This window comes from Cottoperca gobio, chromosome 22, assembly GCF_900634415.1.
Source record: "Cottoperca gobio chromosome 22, fCotGob3.1, whole genome shotgun sequence".
Taxonomy (NCBI): domain Eukaryota; kingdom Metazoa; phylum Chordata; class Actinopteri; order Perciformes; family Bovichtidae; genus Cottoperca; species Cottoperca gobio.
Genome location: NC_041376.1, coordinates 2,894,843 through 2,914,141, shown reverse-complemented (window position 1 = coordinate 2,914,141; position 19,299 = coordinate 2,894,843). Strand labels below are relative to the sequence as shown.

The 19,299-nt window shown below is 39.1% G+C and overlaps 2 protein-coding genes and 1 long non-coding RNA gene across 6 annotated transcripts; 2 read left to right on the top strand and 1 right to left on the bottom strand.

The window, feature by feature from the left end:
- Window positions 1-315: 315 nt before the first annotated feature.
- Window positions 316-4,904, top strand: sptssa (serine palmitoyltransferase, small subunit A). The gene is made up of 2 exons (XM_029460652.1): window positions 316-421; window positions 2,342-4,904. The coding sequence occupies exons 1-2, from the start codon at window positions 319-321 to the stop codon at window positions 2,443-2,445; spliced, it is 207 nt and encodes a 68-aa protein (XP_029316512.1). The 5' UTR covers window positions 316-318; the 3' UTR covers window positions 2,446-4,904.
- Window positions 4,905-5,166: 262 nt separating this feature from the next.
- On the top strand, window positions 5,167-15,767 carry egln3 (egl-9 family hypoxia-inducible factor 3). Of its 2 annotated transcripts, XM_029461375.1 has the most exons (6): window positions 5,167-5,297; window positions 8,517-8,916; window positions 13,410-13,529; window positions 14,004-14,140; window positions 14,710-14,783; window positions 14,870-15,767. In XM_029461375.1, the coding sequence occupies exons 2-6, from the start codon at window positions 8,557-8,559 to the stop codon at window positions 14,902-14,904; spliced, it is 726 nt and encodes a 241-aa protein (XP_029317235.1). In that variant the 5' UTR covers window positions 5,167-5,297; window positions 8,517-8,556; the 3' UTR covers window positions 14,905-15,767. The 2 variants fall into 2 exon arrangements, with proteins under 2 accessions (XP_029317235.1, XP_029317234.1); XM_029461374.1 differs by lacking the exon at window positions 5,167-5,297 and having other exon boundaries at window positions 8,314-8,916.
- LOC115027850 (uncharacterized) lies at window positions 13,819-17,711 on the bottom strand. Of its 3 annotated transcripts, none has more exons than XR_003834404.1 (6): window positions 17,581-17,711; window positions 17,134-17,204; window positions 16,995-17,046; window positions 16,205-16,318; window positions 15,066-15,142; window positions 13,819-14,766 (listed from the first exon to the last, which is right to left on the bottom strand). It is a non-coding gene; the product is annotated as an uncharacterized LOC115027850 (long non-coding RNA). The 3 variants fall into 3 exon arrangements; XR_003834406.1 differs by having other exon boundaries at window positions 17,481-17,603; XR_003834405.1 differs by lacking the exon at window positions 17,581-17,711 and adding an exon at window positions 17,344-17,435.
- Between the last annotated feature and the right edge of the window lie 1,588 nt (window positions 17,712-19,299).

Sequence of the window (19,299 nt, the reverse complement as noted above, 5' to 3'; positions counted from 1 at the left end):
AATATGACAAAGTAATTAAACTCTGAAACTGTTAAAAGTCAGAGAGAAGACATGAGTAATAAATAGGAAGGAACACTGTGATTAAATATATTGAAACTAGCACATAATTAGTTTGTGTTCTAAACTTCTAAACATTATTTTGAAACCAGGATGTTGGAACTTCCTGGTTGCGTCAGAGCGTACGCCCGAACGCGGAGTTGTGATTGGCTGAAAACGTGCATCTTATTAGAAGTCATACGCCGCCTACCACGCATCGAGTAGTAAGAGGAAAAAACATAGAGGAAAGAAAAATAAATCGGCTCTCGTAAAGTTGGAACCATGGCCCTGAGTGACTTTTGGAAGCAGTTATCATGGTTTTACTACCAGTATATTCTTGTGACGGCGCTGTACATGCTGGAGCCCTGGGAGAGGATGGTGTTCAGTATCCTTTTCCGACTGGAGCAACTTCCGACTGTTGAACTAGCGAGCTAATGTGCTAACTTAAGCTAGAAGCAGAGCTAACCTAGCATTTTGCTAGGGTAACGTTACATAGCTGTAACTTTTCTAATGGATAATCGTATTTAATTTGTGTTGTGAATATCAGTCAATTTATTAACAAAGGTATAGGGGTTAATGGAAAATACTACATACAGTGATTGTACCGGCAATTATTTTACCTTGAAATGGAAACAAATCAAACTAGAAGAAAGAAAAATTGTATTCTTAACACAAATTAATATTTTTTTCATTTTTGAATAATGCCGAATTAAGAAACCTTCTATATATGTTTTGAAAAAGTCTAAAATGTTGTTCTGTAAGTTAAGTGCATTCACCAATAAGTGAAGGATCGTTAAATACACAGGATTTTAAAGAGAGCCTTGCGTGATTGACTGATTCTTATCGCTAGTCCCTAAAGTGTTGGCGGAAGAGGACAACCCTCAACACAAATACTTACAATACATAACTTCATGGTTAAGTGCCGAGTTAAAAACTATTCACTAATGGACTCTATAGTGTCTCAAACTTTGTTGTACTACTGTCGTACCTTTGCCTAAAAGTAAAAACGCACTAAAGAGGTAGACTTGTCAACGGAGTTCAGCATAGTTCAGAGAGGACTGGCGGCGTCAGGTGACACATGCTGGTGAATACAAGTTACATCATGTGCTTCTAGTTTTTTTATTTACGCAACAGAAACTTGGTAAATCAGGTTCATCTAAGAGGAAGGATCGGCGGTTAATAATTAAAGTGTATCTTGTTAATGGTGTTCTGGCTGTACTTTGATCTGTGGTAGTGCAGTATCACATTATGTACCTGATGTACAGTTGGTGTCACCCTCATCTCGTTTTTCCTGAGGGTAGGTGTGTCATTGTTATGCTGTTTGTCGTCATGCTGCTCAAGGATCACGCTGATGATTGTGTTATTTAGTAGAGTTACAGTGATCAGTAAAGGCTTGTGTAATAATACCAAATACTTGTTGATTTACAGCTTCCTAAACGCCAAGATAAACTTAATTTCTATTTGACATGAAGGCTGGTTTATCTGGCTGAAAATAGGGCCACAAGACATTGGGCTTTTCTTCCTTGTAATGGGAACTAGTCATGTTTACCATTATTTGAAAGACAAAAAAAAAGATCAACATCTGTTTGTCCTATTTTCTCATAGACTTGTGATCATTGTGGAATCTTGTTATTTTATAAACGGACACCAGAAGCCTGTGAGTCGGGTGCATTTCAGTAGGAAACACCCAATCACAGAGCTTGAAATGTTGTGTGTGTGTGTGTGTGACGCCAACGCCGAGATGATTGCACTTAATCAAACTGCAATTAAACTTCAGCAGTTGAATTCATTTATCTCTAGAACTGATTATAGATTTAGTCTGTAAAGTGTTAGAAAATAGTAAAAAAAGGTTTCCCAGAGTTAAAGGTAATGTCTTCAAATTGCTTGTAATGACCAACCAGCATTCCCATAGTTAAAGTTATTACATTTTCTATATGTTTGTGCATGAAAATCTACTAATTTGATGAATCCACTAGGCTAATTCAGCTCTAATATCATCCAGCCGTCATCTGTTGGCTGCATTAAAGTCCGTCTGTATAGCTCTGGTTGTGTCTTGTTGATTTGTGATTGTATACACAAGCGTGGTGCCACAGAGGTGTGTCTCTGCCAGAGCAACAGCTGAGCTGTGGTAATCACCTGAGATCACACCTGAGCCTCCACATGCAAGATCATATTTGTGATAGAACAGAGCCTAGTCTACAGAAATGCTATCTATGGCATGTAAATGTAAACATGCACACATACCTGCACAATCTAATTTGACAGCGTAACCTCCTTCAGTTCCTCCTTAACTCCTCCTCTTCAGACTCCCTGTTGGTCTCTGTGGCCGGCATGGCTGTTTACACCGGCTACGTCTTCATGCCGCAGCACATCATGGCTATCCTACACTACTTCGAGGTCGTCCAATGACACGATGACCCGCTCCATCCGCCCTCAGCTCCTGTCTGACTCTGTCCTCCGTCCACCCACCCGTCTGCCGTCTCCTGGGCTGGACGTGGGGATTGTTTCCAACCGTGTGGAGGCAGAACCTCTCTCCTCATCCTCCTGTTTTGCAACGCTAATTAAATATCTACGGTCAAAGCTCTGAACGTCGTGCTTGAGGTCACGCTGGACGATCTTATCACCTGGGACTCTTTGGGATTGTGAACAGTGTCGGGCTCGAAGGCAAGGCCTCAGAAGAGGGTGTGCTTGGTTTCCTTTCACATTGGTTTTATTTTTAAATCAAGCGTGCCTTACTGTTTTTGAAAATGTGTAATTATACGGTTGTGTGGAGAGTGACTGGACTATTGTTTGTTTTTTAATTCCATTAAGACGTGACACCATTGTTGTCTTAGAGTTAATGCATGAAACAAAGCAGCTGACGGTCCTTTTACTCCATAACTATAGGGAGGGGGGGGGGCAGGTTGTGCATAATAATATAACAACGCTCCAATCATGCAGCACCTGCACCGACCTGTATCAGGTGTTTCTCATCATTCTCCGCACGTTCCTGCTCATGTTAAAGCTCAACAAACTGGAGAAGATGGCAGAGAGCTAAACTGGTCCTCCAGGGTTGGAGTGGGAGTTGGAGTCGCTTCAGCATCTCTCTTGTTACCTGTTGACTTGTGGCTGCAGCTGCCTGTACACACACACACACACACACACACACACACACACACACACACACACACACACACACACACACACACACACACACACACACACGCATCACTCCGTAAGAGCTAAAGGTGGAAGTTCTCAGGCGATGCAGAAAGTGACACTAAAGGTGTCGTGAGGTCCTAAATGACACAATTGTTCCTTATTTTGAACCACTCAGCAGACATTAATAGTTTTCTCTTTGTACAGAAAGGATAAAAGTTTTATATAATCATATTTCATGATATGTACTGCCCCTTATAGAAAATTGTGATTTTTCTTTTCCCCTGCAAAAGTATGTATTTCTCTCAATTTTGTGTACATAATAGAATTAAAAATATGTGTGGTTTGTGTGAACTACTGATGCTAAACACTGTTGTATGATTCTGACATCATTAAAGGGATAATCACTTTGTTTTACCTGCGGTTACTTAGAACATCTGCAATAATCCCCCCCCAAAACCAGGAGATCCTGCTCACCTGGTTCTATCGGAGGCTTTCTGCAACAGTGTGCAGTTATTTAATCTTTTTGTTTTTGAGCGTAAGGATCATGTCGTTCGTTCAGTTCAGAAGAAGTGCTGACGTTTCGTTGTGAGGGAATATTCTGCTCAAGGATATACATTTGTTTTATGTTCTTATTGACAGTGAAAAGCCACAAAGTCTTAAATGTAAAGCTGATGAAATGTGTTCTACATGTATTAAGTTACCCCCCCCCCCCTGTATCTGCCGTTATTAGACACCAGGTGGAAGTGTTTCCATGTGTTGGACACGTTTCACAGCTGTGTCTGAATGTTTTCTTAAAGTAACTCAAAACAGACAATTAAGTTGTTTTATTTATTTAGTTGGAACTTTAATGAATGTGTGTTTTTCTTTCTAGACATCCAGGAAATGTACATGTATACTTTTTATTTTATAAATACACTATTGGTCCTTACAGTTTTAAAGAGCTTGACGGGAGAATCTGCTGGTTATTAACAGCAAGAGAAGATTTATCATCATTTCATTATGTCAAATAAAATGTATGATGAGCAACATTTTTAAAAGTTATCAGCTCAAACCTGGAACTCCAGCGGCCGATGTAGGGCATCAAAATATACTTACATTTCAGAATAAGACATGTTATATATTTGTTATTATAATTATTGATGTATTAATGTTGCGTCTGGTAAAGGTGGAGCTCATTTCAATTGCGTTGTATACTGCTGGGTATCTTCACCTTTAATAATAAATCATTATTCATTTGATAATTTATCATTTGTATTAGGCTATTAATCTGAATCTGCAAAATAACTAAAGCTGTCAAATACATATATTAGTACATATTACAATACTTCCCTCTGAAATGTAGTAATTAAATTAGAACATGTACAACAATATATGCCAAGTTGTACATCATCAGTAGTAAGCTCTTTAGACGAAGCACACAATGTAACCAGAAATATAACATACCATACCAACACCATTCTCTTGTCTTTTTCATATATTGCAGTGATATGCAGTACACTATTAGTTATATAATAAAATCAAACAAAGGTTGTAGTAGATCACCACACCAATTATCAATGCCTGTGCAATATTCTCTTTTATAACTTTTGCAATTACACTGTCATGTGCGACTGTACTCATATTATATTACTGTTACTGTATTTTTATTCTATTTAATTGTGTACTCTCTTTGCTGTAACAATGTACATTTCCCCGTCGTGGGACAATTAAAGGATTTCTGATTCTGATTCTGTATCTTAGACATTTATATTTATGGATAAAAACAGAAAATAAGTGGTCTTACCCTCTACTGTGATTCCAAATGTAAGAAGCTATTTCTGCTATACTCATCTCTCAGTGAGAGAGAAATTAGTAGAAGTATAAAATAGAAATACTCAAAAGTGTACAATACTTGAGTTTATGTACTTGTAGGTGCGACACTCCGCCACGAGGGGCAGCACTGAGCGAGCCGCTGCTGAACTCAACTCCAGGTGGAGCGCGAGGAAGAAACTACGGATTTTACACGGGTTGTTTTGTTTTTAGTGTCATTTCTTTGGACTTTGTTGGCATAAATTGTTGTAAAAGTTATATTCCTTTAAACACGCCTGCTTTCGCTGAAAAGTTCGCCCTGCCTCAGATGGGTTCGTAATGTAATTTAATTTACAACGTTTGTTCGGCAGGAAACCTTTATTTATGCTTCTGAATCTGTCTGCTCATATAACGTTAGTTATCTAACTTCTACAACCGACAAAATAGGAAACTTTATTTCGTCCTACAATTTATTTTATCTACTTATCCGCACGTATCCCGTTTTATTTAATCAGATAAAACAGTAGAAAGTCTGGAGACAACCTGCTACTTACATGCCCCGCCCATTTCTTTAGCGAAATCCTATTGGCTAGTTAGCTCGGATCTGCCCTACGATTGGTCAAACCCCCTTTCCAGGTCCTCTGCTATTGGCTTATGAACCTAGTTTTAGTGTGGTCGTACAAACAAAACTATTAAAATAAAAATATAGCAGGGACAATAGGAAATTAAGTAAAAACAACTCATCATAAGTGTTTTACAGTTACCTCTAAATAATTACAGTTTTTTTTGTTGTGCTTTGCTCTTAGAATAGAATAGAATAAAGGTTTCAATAATCTTTTATAGTGATGTTTTTATCGCTATAAAATTTGACTTTAGTACCATATATCAGCAGACATACTTTATTTGCTGATTCACGAACAACATTGTTAATCAGATCTTATATGATATACATGCCAATAATGTCTGCCAAAGAATATGACAATATTAAAACCCCATGTTAAGAAATGTGCAGTATTTATCATGATGTACACTGAGAGGGTCTGTATGATTCCTATACACACAATATACAAAATATTTAGGAAAACAAATATGTAATATTGTAATTTTTATAATCCTATTCAAATGAACACATCATCATAATAAGGTGACAAAAAGCAACTTAATTTATATAGAATTTTTCAAAAACAAGTTAGAGAGTGCTCATGTCATGATTGTCAGGTGCTTGTGTTTTTCTGACCTCACCCTGTATGCATGAACTTTAATAACATCACCAAACATCACGCATCCTGGGCGTCAACAGGTATCAGCAGCTCCAATCTCCATTCTCTATTACTCTTTAAAAACACATAACTCTAAAGTCAACCTCAGGCATCTTCTCTCTGATAACATCACACGCCCAAGTCCTTCTCTGGCAGCAGATCACAATGGAAACAAGAGGGCTGGTTACTGGTTAACTCAGACTATAAAGCACTTCTCACGTACTCAGCTGCTAATGGAGTTTGAATCGCCGTCATATCAGGGACAAAAACACATACAATACAGTCAGATTTGACTAAATATCCTCTGATATCTGTTTCAGTTATTAAGTCGTGATCAAGATATGAACTGAGCAGAATTTTTGGAACTTTGGCTTACATTATTGAAACAAGATTACTTATAACTTTCATCCCAAAGGAAATTGTTGCAAGTAGAAAAGAGTGCAAATATGAAAATATCTATAAAAATGAATATACAACTGATATATAACTATATATCAGTTATATATATAAGTGAAGCTATAATTATAGTAGGGCTGTAACTACCCATTATTATTTTTTATCATATATCTTTATTTGATTATTCTGTGAAAGTAAAGCTCACACTTTCCCAGAAGCGGACATGTCCGGATGTCTTGTTTTATCTGACCAGTAGATAACTTTCACAGAAAAGCAGAAAATCCTTAAACCTGAGAAACTGAAATGAAACAGTTTCATAACGTTGACCAACCAACACAACAGTCCAATAATCCACAGAGATAAACATGAGTTTTGATTGCTCTGTACATTTTAATAAAGTCAATTAGGAAAAGTAAAAAGGACAGGAAATGTATAAAATATATATTTTTTAACATTTTATAAACATTTTGGTATTATAGAAAATTGGTATATAAGTTGAGTATAATAATAATAATAATAATAATAATAATAATAATAATAATAATAATAATAATAATAATAATAATAAATATTATTAGTAGTATCCGGTTTGGGGCTCTCTGCTCTGCTCAGCTGTTCCATTGGCTGCTCTCTGTCTTTTTCTTGCACACATGGTGAAGTTCACGTGTACTGTTTACTTCCTCGTGGACAGGAGGGAGGGAGCACGAGGGCTACATGCTGCTCGTGGAGTACTCAATGGCGGCGGGAACACCCAGTGCTCGCTCATGGCACGTAGCAGAGTGGAGTGATAATAATAATAATAATTATTATTATTGTAGGCCTACATTTGACGTGTTTTATAAATGTAAAGAGAATTAAGCAAATTATATCCAGTATATTATTATAATTATATCCAGAAATGAAGTTAAAATGTTTGACATGAGTATGAACAATATGCCTTTAAATAATATAGGTTATAATAAATGTGGGTTTGTATAGAACAGAGTGAGCAGTGATGCCTCCTCCCTCTCGTAGTAAACATCACATCCAGCACGTCTCACTTTTCTCTCTCATCGTGCTCACTCACTTTAAAACAGCCAGAATGTAACCGGAAGTTAAAAAGGAATGCCTTCAAAATAAACTCTTGACTCGCCAACGTTGCTGATGATTAAAAGTTTGTTGTTGTTGCGAAGAATAGATTTCTAATAGAGAAAAGAGGCAACTAACAATGATTCCCATCAGCATCAATTTATCTTTTAATATTGCCTAATTTAAATAATTGCTTATAAGATGTCATTAGATAGTGAGAAATGCACAATCAGAATCAGTTATGGCATCTTCAAAACGCATGTTTTTCCAACAATTTAAATTAAAACCCCAACATATCCAGTTTAAAGTGACATAAAACAGAGTAAAGCAGAAGGAAGGTTTGGTATTCATGATTGATGAATTACTTTCATGATTAATAATTAGTTGTACATTTGATGTCAAACCGCTGATCAGTTATTTGACGAGCAATGAATAAGATACTTAAGAATAATAAATAAAAGCAAGTATCGTGGGAGGCAAGCTTGTTCTTGCGCCCTTATAACAGAAAACACAGTACAATCCATACTGAGTAGATAAAGAATTGAAAAAAGAAAAGGCCTATGCAGGACAGTAATGCATTTATTTTGTAATCGACAACCGGAAGTAGTGTAGTTGCATGCTTGCTAACTTGACAGCGTTGCAGCCTCAATAAGAGTTAGCAGGATCAGTCCTGCAGCATTAAGTCAAATGCTCATCTTCTGATTTTACTGTTGAATTTCAGGTGTCAATGAAATACCACAGTGAAAAATACTACTTTACCTCAGTGTACCTGTCATATAAAATTACAGTTATTCTGCTCTGAAAGGATTTTTGACCCTCTCATAACAGATCAGTCTGCATTTGTTCCAAGATTGCAACATCCGTCAAAATGCCTTTTATCGAGCACGTATCGGACGCCGATCTGGAGTGTTTGGCGTTGGAGCGGGTCGTCCCGGCGCTGCAGGCTTATGGCTTCTGCTATGTGGACGGTGTCCTCGGGGAGCTGGCCGGGGACGCCGTGCTGGAGCAGGTGAAGGAGATGCACCGCTCCGGCGTGCTGCAGGATGGCCGGCTGGCAGGCTCCGTCCCGGGCGTCCACCGGAGCAGCATCCGCGGGGATAAGATCGCCTGGGTGAGCGGCACAGAGCGCGGGTGCGAGGCGATCAACTTCCTGCTCAACCTGATCGATAAGCTCATCTCCGTGTGCGCGAGGCGGCTCGGGAGCAAGACGATCCGGGAGAGGTCCAAGGTAAGAGCGCGAGCTGCTGGAAGTTCAATAATGGAAATCGGAAAGAAGCAAGATATAGATCTATTTAAAAGACCAGCTAAATATTATATTATATATTATTATTATTATTATTATTATTATTATTATTATTATTATTATTAGCTGACAAAACATATATATATATATATATATATATATATATATATATGCTTGTTTTTAACAACATGTTTTTATGGTAAAATGATGTCAACATATAGATTTATCTGTTTCAAATTCAAGTCTACACATCGAGATATAGATTTATATGAAGACCAGCGATATTACATTATCAGGGCTTATCATTAAGCGTTTAAAGTTTTTGTATTACATTTCCCTTCACTTAGTATGTAAAACTACACACACACACACACACACACACACACACACACACACACACACACACACACACGCAGGTGTTTGCACTTATTCTGGCTCATTAGATCTCTGCAGAGCTAAATTAGATTATTGATATCATCGGTCTTTATGTGCAACAAAGCTAACAATAGTTAAAATCACTCGTACGGATGCAACGCCTTTAAAATATACACTTTGTATACTTATTGTAAGGGGTTAATGTTACATTACGAGCAAAGGTTCACGTCCCTGAGCAGCTCGTTTGATGTGTTGGTGAAAAGCAGCAGATTTCTTGAACTTGCTCGTTGTCTTTCACGATCTTAAGTATTTTTGTTGGCTTCCCTTCAATCGTTGAACTTGGTGTTTAGGTTGTTCAGTAACACGGTGTGCCGGACTGGACTCTGGCAGGTGATAGAGACATGCTTCTCTTTGTGAGGGCGTCTCGGTTCGTTCAACCATTCAAGATGCTCAATGTTTGTTTTCTTAAGAGTTTATCTCTCGACGGATCACTTTCCTCCTCCATATCTCCTCAGGGAACTGTTGTATTATAATAACTGTATTTAGGTCAGTTTTGGTCACAAAGAGGCATCGATCGGAAGCTTTCCGGTTCCTTTTTAATGCCCTTTTGGCAGCAGTCTCGGGACCCACTCTGGGCCCTGAGCCAAGGCTTCAGAAACCAGAACACGCTTCGGGAAGGACAGGAAATGTACTGGACCGGTTCAGGCCCTCTGCTGCGGCGGCGTGCTGATTATTCCTACAGGCATGTGTTTGTGTAGACTCTGCTGAATCCTGGGAATGTAGATCTTGAACGTTCCTCACAATCTGCAACCTTCTGTCGGGAAAACGTATCTGCAGGCTGAGATTGTTTTAGGATATGCAGACAAACATGTGATGATCTTATAGGATGTGATGCATCGATAGTCCAGTAAATAAAGGAGTTAATCTTCTACAAGTGATATTAATCCAGGGACAATGAATTCCTTTTATACTGAAAGTACATTTACCTGGTAATAATTACACGCTTTGGCTTAAGTGAGGTTTTGAATGCAGGACATTATAACAATAGTAGTGGAGTATTTTCTCAGCGTGCTATTAAAAGGTCTGTATTTGTGAATACTTCGTCCACAGCTGCAGATGTAGCGCTGAAGATTCTTCTGCACACGTTCAGCCACTTATTCAACTATTCACTCCCTCACTTCTCCTCAGCATGCACTCGCACACGTACACACGGCCTCTGATTTACAGTATCCTTACTTCCATCACACACACACACACACACACACACACACACACACACACACACACACTCCCAACATATCCGCCCTGTCTTCACGTGCAGCAGCACTTGTGATAAAGGGGCCCTTATCGTGTGTGTGTGTGTGTGTGTGTGTGTGTGTGTGTGTGTGTGTGTGTGTGTGTGTGTGTGTGTGTGTGTGTGTGTGTGTGTGTGTGTGTGTGTGTGTGTGTGTGTGTGTGTGTGTGTGTGTGTGTGTGTGTGTGAGATCAGATATAACTTCTTAAGAAAACAGGTCAACTCAGTTACAATAGGAATACACACACACACACACACACACACACACACACACACACACACACACACACACACACACACACAGGTATCTGGAGACGCTGCAGGAAAATAAACATTGCAAAGATCAGCAGGATAAAAAGTTTTTATCATCTTACAGTAAATCTTTTAATAGTTTAAAGTTTAAAGCCCTGCAACATGATTAGTTTGTCGTGTTGCCTTCAGGTGACATCTGTGTTTACCCACGTTTTGGTGATTTTTGTCACGTATCTAAGAATTTTCTAAAACTTATATTATGAATCTGATCAGATACAAACTCGGTTATGGAGAGCATGATTTATATTTCAGCCGTAAGACGTCTCACTCCGTTGATATTCTTGGTCACATGGTCTTTAACACACATCGTACAGAGACGGATTATTAAAGGTCCGCCCTAACACGATACTCACATGCCACAACAACACAGAAGAAGAAGAAGAAGAAGAAGGAGAAGGTTGAACCTCATCATGTATTTAAGATTTTGGGCTGTTGGTCCGTCAAAACGAGACATTTGAAGCTCGACTCATAAAAGTAATCGTTAGCTTCAACCCAAACAAAACGGAGAAGGACACGACAGGTGATCTCTTCACTCGTCTGGACTTGACGAATGATTTGCAGTGAAAGATGCATAAAGTCCGTCATGGAGCCGCTCGGAGTTATTGACACTTTGGGGCTGAAATATAATAATAGTATAGTGAATGTTCAGATTCTTTTAACGTTTTCATCAACGGCTTCTGGACTGTGTTAACACAGACGCTGTGAAGTGGATCCAGAGTCTCACTCACGCGCCACACGTAGCTGTCATTAAACCTTCAGCAGGCTGGAACCCTGCCAGACCTCCGCACACTCTCGCAGCCCCCCCCACCCCCCCCCACCCCCCCCCCCCCCCTGTGTGTGTTCGTGCCTCAGCAGCGCCGTGTAAACAAACTTGCGTGATCTCCCAGCATCCCCTCAGTGCAGAGCGCCCGTGGCTTCTGGAGCACGTCAGACGCTCTTTAGTCTCTTTGGTTTTGACGTCATTGACTTCCAAGGAAAGCCAACAGGTGAACGCTGACGTCAGTTAGGTGACTGAAGGTAGTGTCGTTGTTGCGTTCAGGGACCTGTGTGTTAGATAAGGGTTAATTTACACTGACACCTTCCTGTATAAAGTGGTGTGTGTGTGTGTGTGTGTGTGTGTGTGTGTTGATTGTAAAGGAAAGGGAACATCATGTGAGACCTTGTGGAGGTCCTCGCACAATAAGAGCCCTCAGGAGAGAGGGGGTGTCCGCAATGATGTGGTGGCAGCAGGTGATGCAGCTACTTTATTGTAAGACAATAAGTTAAACGCCGACTCTTGACCAAGCCCTTGAATGCAAAACAATTCAAGGGCTTCCCCTCCTCCCGTCTGTGCCCCCTCCCTGCAGCGCTGCGACCTTTTGACCTCCATCAGGAAGCGGATGCTGATTGGCTGAGAGCAGCACACGACATGAGACTGAGGGTTTCCTTCCAGGAAAAACAAACATGATTCTCTGTCGCTTACACACACACACACACACACACACACACACACACACACACGTGTATGTATGTATGTATATATATATATATATCCTCCCAGCTGCTCCGTCAAGGTCGGTCAGTCACATGAATTAATGCGTGAAAATAACTCTGTATATATATATATATATATATATATATATATATATATATATATATATATATATATATATATATATATATATATATATATATATATATATATATATATATATATATATATACACACATGCAAATGGCGTGAAAATAACTCTGTGTATAAATATACAATAAAATAACTATAAATAAAATAAATAAATATATATATGTGTATGTGTATGTATGTGTGTATGTATGTATATATATATACTTATTTTCACGCCTTAATTCATGGAGGTTTATTGAAAACTTAAGTGCGCATGCTCTATGGGCCCCATGGATGAGGAAGAACAGCGGGAGATCTGGGTAATTGTATACTTTAATGTAGAGCAGTTTTGGCTTCATGCGCCGCAGAGCAACTTTCATAGGAATGAACGAGGCCCCGCCTCCAACGCTGCACTCGGTTCATTTCATACTTCCATGGTCTCTGCAGAGCCATTAAGGCTTAAGTGGGACTGATCCAGCTTCCTCCCTGCATTGACCGGCTACACACACACACACACACACACACACACACACACACACAGCTTTTATTTTGAAACTGTGCCAACTTGCCTCGTTAGTTTTTATCACCGTGAGGAGAAACATCAGAGCTTCCTCGCCGCTTGATTTGAGCAGATAAAATCCCTGAGTTTCCTAAATCAATCCTTTCTTCATTTAACAAAAGATGTGAAAGATATGAAATGTTTTCCAAATACAAGCAGCTGTACACGTTTGAGTTTGTTTTGAGATATCTTTTAATACCTTTAATCTGACCTCCCATGTGCTGCAGCGTCTTGTGATATATAAACTGCCGTGTTGTTCCTGACGTCTGATCAAACGTATTCTGTGTGTGTGTGTGTGTGTGTGTGTTTGTGTGTGTGTGTGTGTGTGTCCTCAGGCCATGGTGGCGTGTTACCCAGGAAACGGGGCGGGTTACGTCAAACACGTGGACAACCCGAACTGCGACGGACGCTGCATCACCTGCACCTACTACCTCAACAAGAACTGGAACACCAAGGTGCGTTCAGGGACCTCTGTTCATTGCGCTCTTCTCTGTTTGACCTCGGACCTTTTGATCCTTTTATGATCAGACCTTTTTAATAACGGAGATTAAATGACTTTGAGCTCTTTTCTCCTGGTGAAACACGATGTGATGATGTCACTACAAGTGAAAGTCAACTTTCAATGAGCTCAGAACAACTTTCAGCTTTGTGACGATGAACTTTCCAGCTGATCCAAGAGGGTTTTTACATCATGTATTTATTAAACAAATAAAAATACTCAAGTAAAGTACAAGTACCTCGAAATTGTACTTCAGAGATCAGAATTTAATTGAATTTACTCATATATGATTTATGATATTGTGGGAACAAGTAAAATAACAAGAGATACATTTGATCAGCCTTTCAAAAGATTTGAATGTTTAACAATCATCTCCACACGTCTGCTTCTCTTCCTCGTTTGTGATCTTTGTTTTGTTTTTTTTAATCAGGAGCACGGAGGCGTTCTCAGGATCTTCCCGGAGGGGAAATCCTTCGTGGCCGACATCAAGCCGCTGTTCGACCGGCTGCTCTTCTTCTGGTCCGACCGCAGGAACCCACACGAGGTGCAGCCCTCCTACTCTACCAGGTAACCAACCAGATCATCAATCACTGGTCCTCACAGCTGTTCGAGTAGGAGCTCGCACTCAGACAAATTCTCATTTGGTATCAGTTTAGATTTTGATGTAAAGTTAATGAATCCTGCACAACCTGTTTCAGTTCCCTCTGAATGAATAAAACTAACCCACCCCTCTGTCTACATGTGCATTAGGCTGCATATAAGACATTTAAATATCAAATGTTTTTACCAATATTTCAGTAAAAAAACCCACAACATTCAGATTCAGAAGTAAAAGAAACATGATAATGTAAAAAGTATTTAAAAAACAAAGTTGCTTTCAAAATATTCAGTATATATTTTATCATCAGTAAAGTGTCACTGAGAACAGAACACAGATAAATGGCACCACCTGCTGGTGGAAACGTGCAATTACACGAAATAATTAATTTCTAGAACAAACAGGATCTTATATTTACATTTCTCTCCTCCATGAATATAGAAATGTAAAGACACTAATAAATCACATCCTGTCCCTGCAGAGAGACAACTTAAGCCAAGAGTTGCAGTAAACACCGTTGTTGTGGTTTCTGTTTCAGGTACGCCGTCACAGTTTGGTATTTCGACTCGGAGGAGAGAGCCGAGGCTAAGAGACGCTTCAGAGACATGACAGGTACAAACACACAAAGGAGAAGTAGTTATAAAGTGTTGTTACCTTGTACATACAGTAAATTAATGTTCTAAACTCTTATGTTTCAGCCTCATCTCTGCAGCAGTGCAGCAGCTCCAGCTGATCGTCAGGATTCCTCCCGACTCTCAGAGCTTCTAGAGAAGCTGAATAACTTGAATCACCCTTCAGCCTATAACTGTGCATACCCTCTAAGGGACGGAGGCGGCCTGCACGTGCTGCTACAACCTGTTGAGTTCAGAGGACCTGCAGCTGCTCTGTACTTACCCCGTTTAACATGATGTCTGTGCGATACTCTGCTGAGCCGAGGAACGCTGTGGACTCCGCCGTCGGCTCGCTGCAAACTAGAGAAGGAGACAAGTCGTGACGCTTACACGCCCGTGTGATAGAAACGTGTCGTAAGATGAAGACACACAGGAGCGTTGTGGGTTTAGTCGTAGAGATATCATCTACAGTCGGGCTGGAACTCTTAACGTCGAGGAAGAAAAGTGAGCGACAGTTGGTGTAAATATCAGAGGCCACAAAATGTATGTTTGACTGAACTCAAAACTCTAATGTACACGAGTGACATGTTATCTACGATTAATACCTAATTAAATTGTTCTTTCCTGCAAAGTTTAGAGAAAATGAGACGTAAAAACAATCTTAACTTAATGTCCACTTGGAAACTGCTGAGGAAGACTGAGGATTTAACATCCAAAAAGCTCAGAAGTGGACTTAACGTAGTTGCTTTTCTTTCCGTTGTGTTGCACGCTGAGCTGCATTATGACTTCACTTTCTCCGCCCTGACTTGTCGTCTCTGAATCTGGTGAACAGAGTTGTGTGCGTGCTCCGCCCTCCACCGATGGAGAAGGACGAAGAGGAAGATAGATTCCAATGATGCAGCAGATTTGCATTTATAGAATGCTCTGTAAACTGTCACATGATATTTACAGATGTGTTGAATAAAACTTCTATTTTAAGAACAGATTCTGTTTCTTGACTTGTTTTTTAATGTATAATAATAATAATAATGATAATAATATCTTCTTCTTCTAAAGTCTTATGTCTGAGTTAAAGGCTTTGAAAAGTCTTTTTGGTGAGTTCTGTCCCTGTCAATAAAGTTTTAAATACATTCACACACATGTTCATGAATGTGTGTATGAAAGAACGTATGCAAATATGTATACTTTATATTATGACTATATTATTTAAACTACTTTTAATGGGATTTGTGACGACATAATATACTATATATTATTAAGAATACTTTTTTATTACTTATTATACTATACTATGACACATTTATTTATGACATACTATACTATGATTTTTTTATGACATTTTAATGCCATACTATATACTATGACTTGGTTCATGACTGTTTCATGACAAACTATTCTATTACTTTTTAACATGCTTCTCACCTGAAAGAGTTTCCTCCCGCCTCCCGCCACGAAAAATCATTACGAGCAAATCATTCTTCACTGGTGAGTTTGTTTTCACCTCCTTTGAGTAGCAGACGGGTGGAGTCGATCAGCCTGAAGTGAGAAAACAAACACTTAGTTTTTTTAAACCAAAGAAATGAATTCAAAAGGAAGTTACAAACACAGGGAACAAACTTCTCTTTGATTGACATTAATGAATGCAGTAAGCTCCACCCCCACGGTGCTTCAGTTTGAATAAAACAAACACTACAAGTTATTTTTGAACATATTTAGTTCTGATCTGATTTCTGCTGTCAGATGTAGCTGATATTTAAACAATACAAATGTGTAACTGATCTCTGGAGTCAGTTATTATCTTAAAAAACGAATTACAGACTCTATACTACATTATCTATATTTAGATAAATACAAAATATTACATTTCTCTACGGGTTATCGCCCTACGGCATTTAAAATACTTATTTTTACACAAGTAATCTTTGAAGAAATTACCATTGCATGAACTATTACTTTTTGAAAGAATACAGAAATAATAATAATAATACAAATTCAAAGATGAACATATCTAAGGTTATGACGCACTGATAAACATGTTTAGTTTGTGTAAATTGCAACAAATAAATTGTAAATTAAAGGAAATTCTGCAGAAATGTTAGATATCCAAATGCTGCTCATCTAAAAATAACAAATTAACTTCATGACACTGGTAGTTACAGAAATCAGTGAGCCGAAGTGAACATACATAATAACTGAAGTTACTTGAACTCACCTGCAGTTCCCGTGTTGATCCTCTGGATGTCTCTGTAGCTCCACCTCCAGCTCTGTGTGATGACATGCGGACGTGTTTTTAAGGTGAAGATAATATAAAACAATGTTTTTAATACAGTCCCTGTCGAGTCCTGTCTTACATATTAATATATTTCATTCCTTTCCATGAGCCGGATTCTTCATCTGCAGACAGTGTAAAGTACGCAGCAGACTCCATGCAAAAAGAAATGCAAAGTTTACTGGCAAAAATATTAATGAAACATCCGAACATAAAAGACAAAGAGCCTCAAGAATCACAATCACAGATAATAATAACCTGCAGCCTTTTATCTGCATCATCACACCCTCACCTGACTGGAACTCACCACCTGCTCAGGTAGCACAGAGGGCTAACTACATCCACAACATAAAGAATGTACAATAACACACACACACACACACACACACACACACACACACACACACACACACACACACACACACACACCTTCTAGAACCTGCTATCACTTAGCGAACATATGATCTGCACCATGTCACGGGCGAAACAAAAACGTAGGATTAACGAAACACAGAAATGTCAAATCTACCCGTTAGAGGTGCAAAGTTGTTCTGCACCACCAGGTACAGCGATGAGCCCACAATATAAAGTAAAATAACAGCTTTTGACAAGATTCAACCGGCTCAGTGTACATGAACACACGTCCTCACTCCTGCTCCCACACCAAACTCCATTCAAAAATGTGGCACTTTAACGGAAATGTTGAAAATCAGTGCTATTCTTTTTTAAATGTATTTGTAAGACGCACCTCTAAAGACCAAAGTGCCACATTTGAAAATCTGGCACTTTGAAAGTACTTATTTTTTTAATTCTATTTTGAATTTTGTTTTATCTTTATAGACTTTTTTTTATCTTACTTTTTTATCTCACTGTTTCTCACTGATTCGCTGAGATGTGGGTGAAAGCTAAAAAAACAAAACAGTAAGCGGACCTTGGAGCTTTAGCTTAGCTGGGTGTGTTATTTGTCTATTTTATATAAACTAAGTACTTCTGTAATTATGTGGAGACATAATATCTAATCTGTAAAATGTAATCCTCATGTTCCATTAAATTTAAAAGAAAAAGTCCTTCATTTTCTATTTCACGCAGACTAAAATCACCTTGGTTTGTTATTCCAAGTTAAAATAACCGACCTGAACACGTTGAGCAGAGTTCATTAAAACTAATCAACGTTGGTTAGTGCTGCGATAGTCGATGATGGAACAAACCATTAAACACGAAGATGTTCACAGTGAGAGAGAATGAGAGCAGCCAGTGGTAGGAAGGTCAAAGGTCACATGGAGGAACCAGGATGTTCTCATAAGAGTGTCTGCAGGTTTACCTACGAAAAGTAATGCATTCATATCTATCCCACAAAATCAATTCGTGTTTATTGCCACAATGTATAACATATATATAGATATGAGGGAGTGAGATGGGATGCTGTGGCAACGAGTGATTGGGCAGGGGGGTGTTTTTTTAATGCACTTTTGTTAAGTAAAGGGTTGTTGAAGCCTTTCTTATCCTGTAAATCATCTGGCTGCAAAATACTTAAATGATCCCACAATGCAACAGGAAACACAGAGAATAATACATTTGAACAAATTCTATATAAATTCTCTTTCAAGCAGCGCAGGAACGTTACAGGACGGATTTTTCTTCAGGAACTTAAACGTCACATCGTGTCTTCAAAAATACTTGCACAGATTTTTGTGATGTTTTGACTTCTGATGCATGTTGGGAATTAGGGAGATCAGCCCCTGCAAGAGCACAGATGAAAAAACCCCGGTGACTTTTCATCTCTAACGCTTTGTTTCATCATCCGTCCATCACGGGTCGATGATGAAAGGCCGCTCGTTACGCCTCCGGTGAACGACTGACGCTGTCGGATCTAAATTCCACATCAGACCTCCTCGCTGAGACGGACAGCCAGAGGTTATTAAAAGGAGCTTCAGGTTCGAGCACCTCATCACACACACACACACATACACACACACACACACACACACACACACACACCAACGCTGCCTGTGATCTATGATTCATGTGCGCTCATTTAAAATAGTGTGAAATATTTAAAGTTGGCTGGTCGGCCTCAGAGGGTCGACTGACTGACCTCTCCGCTCTTATTACTGCATGAGGAGGAAGGGGGGAGGACAAGATGATACAGGCCGGAGAGAGGGAGAGAGGGAAGGTAATAAAAGTGAGCGAGACAAGGAGGACTGGATACGAGAATGGAGAGGTGGATGAATATATAGATATAGGCTTC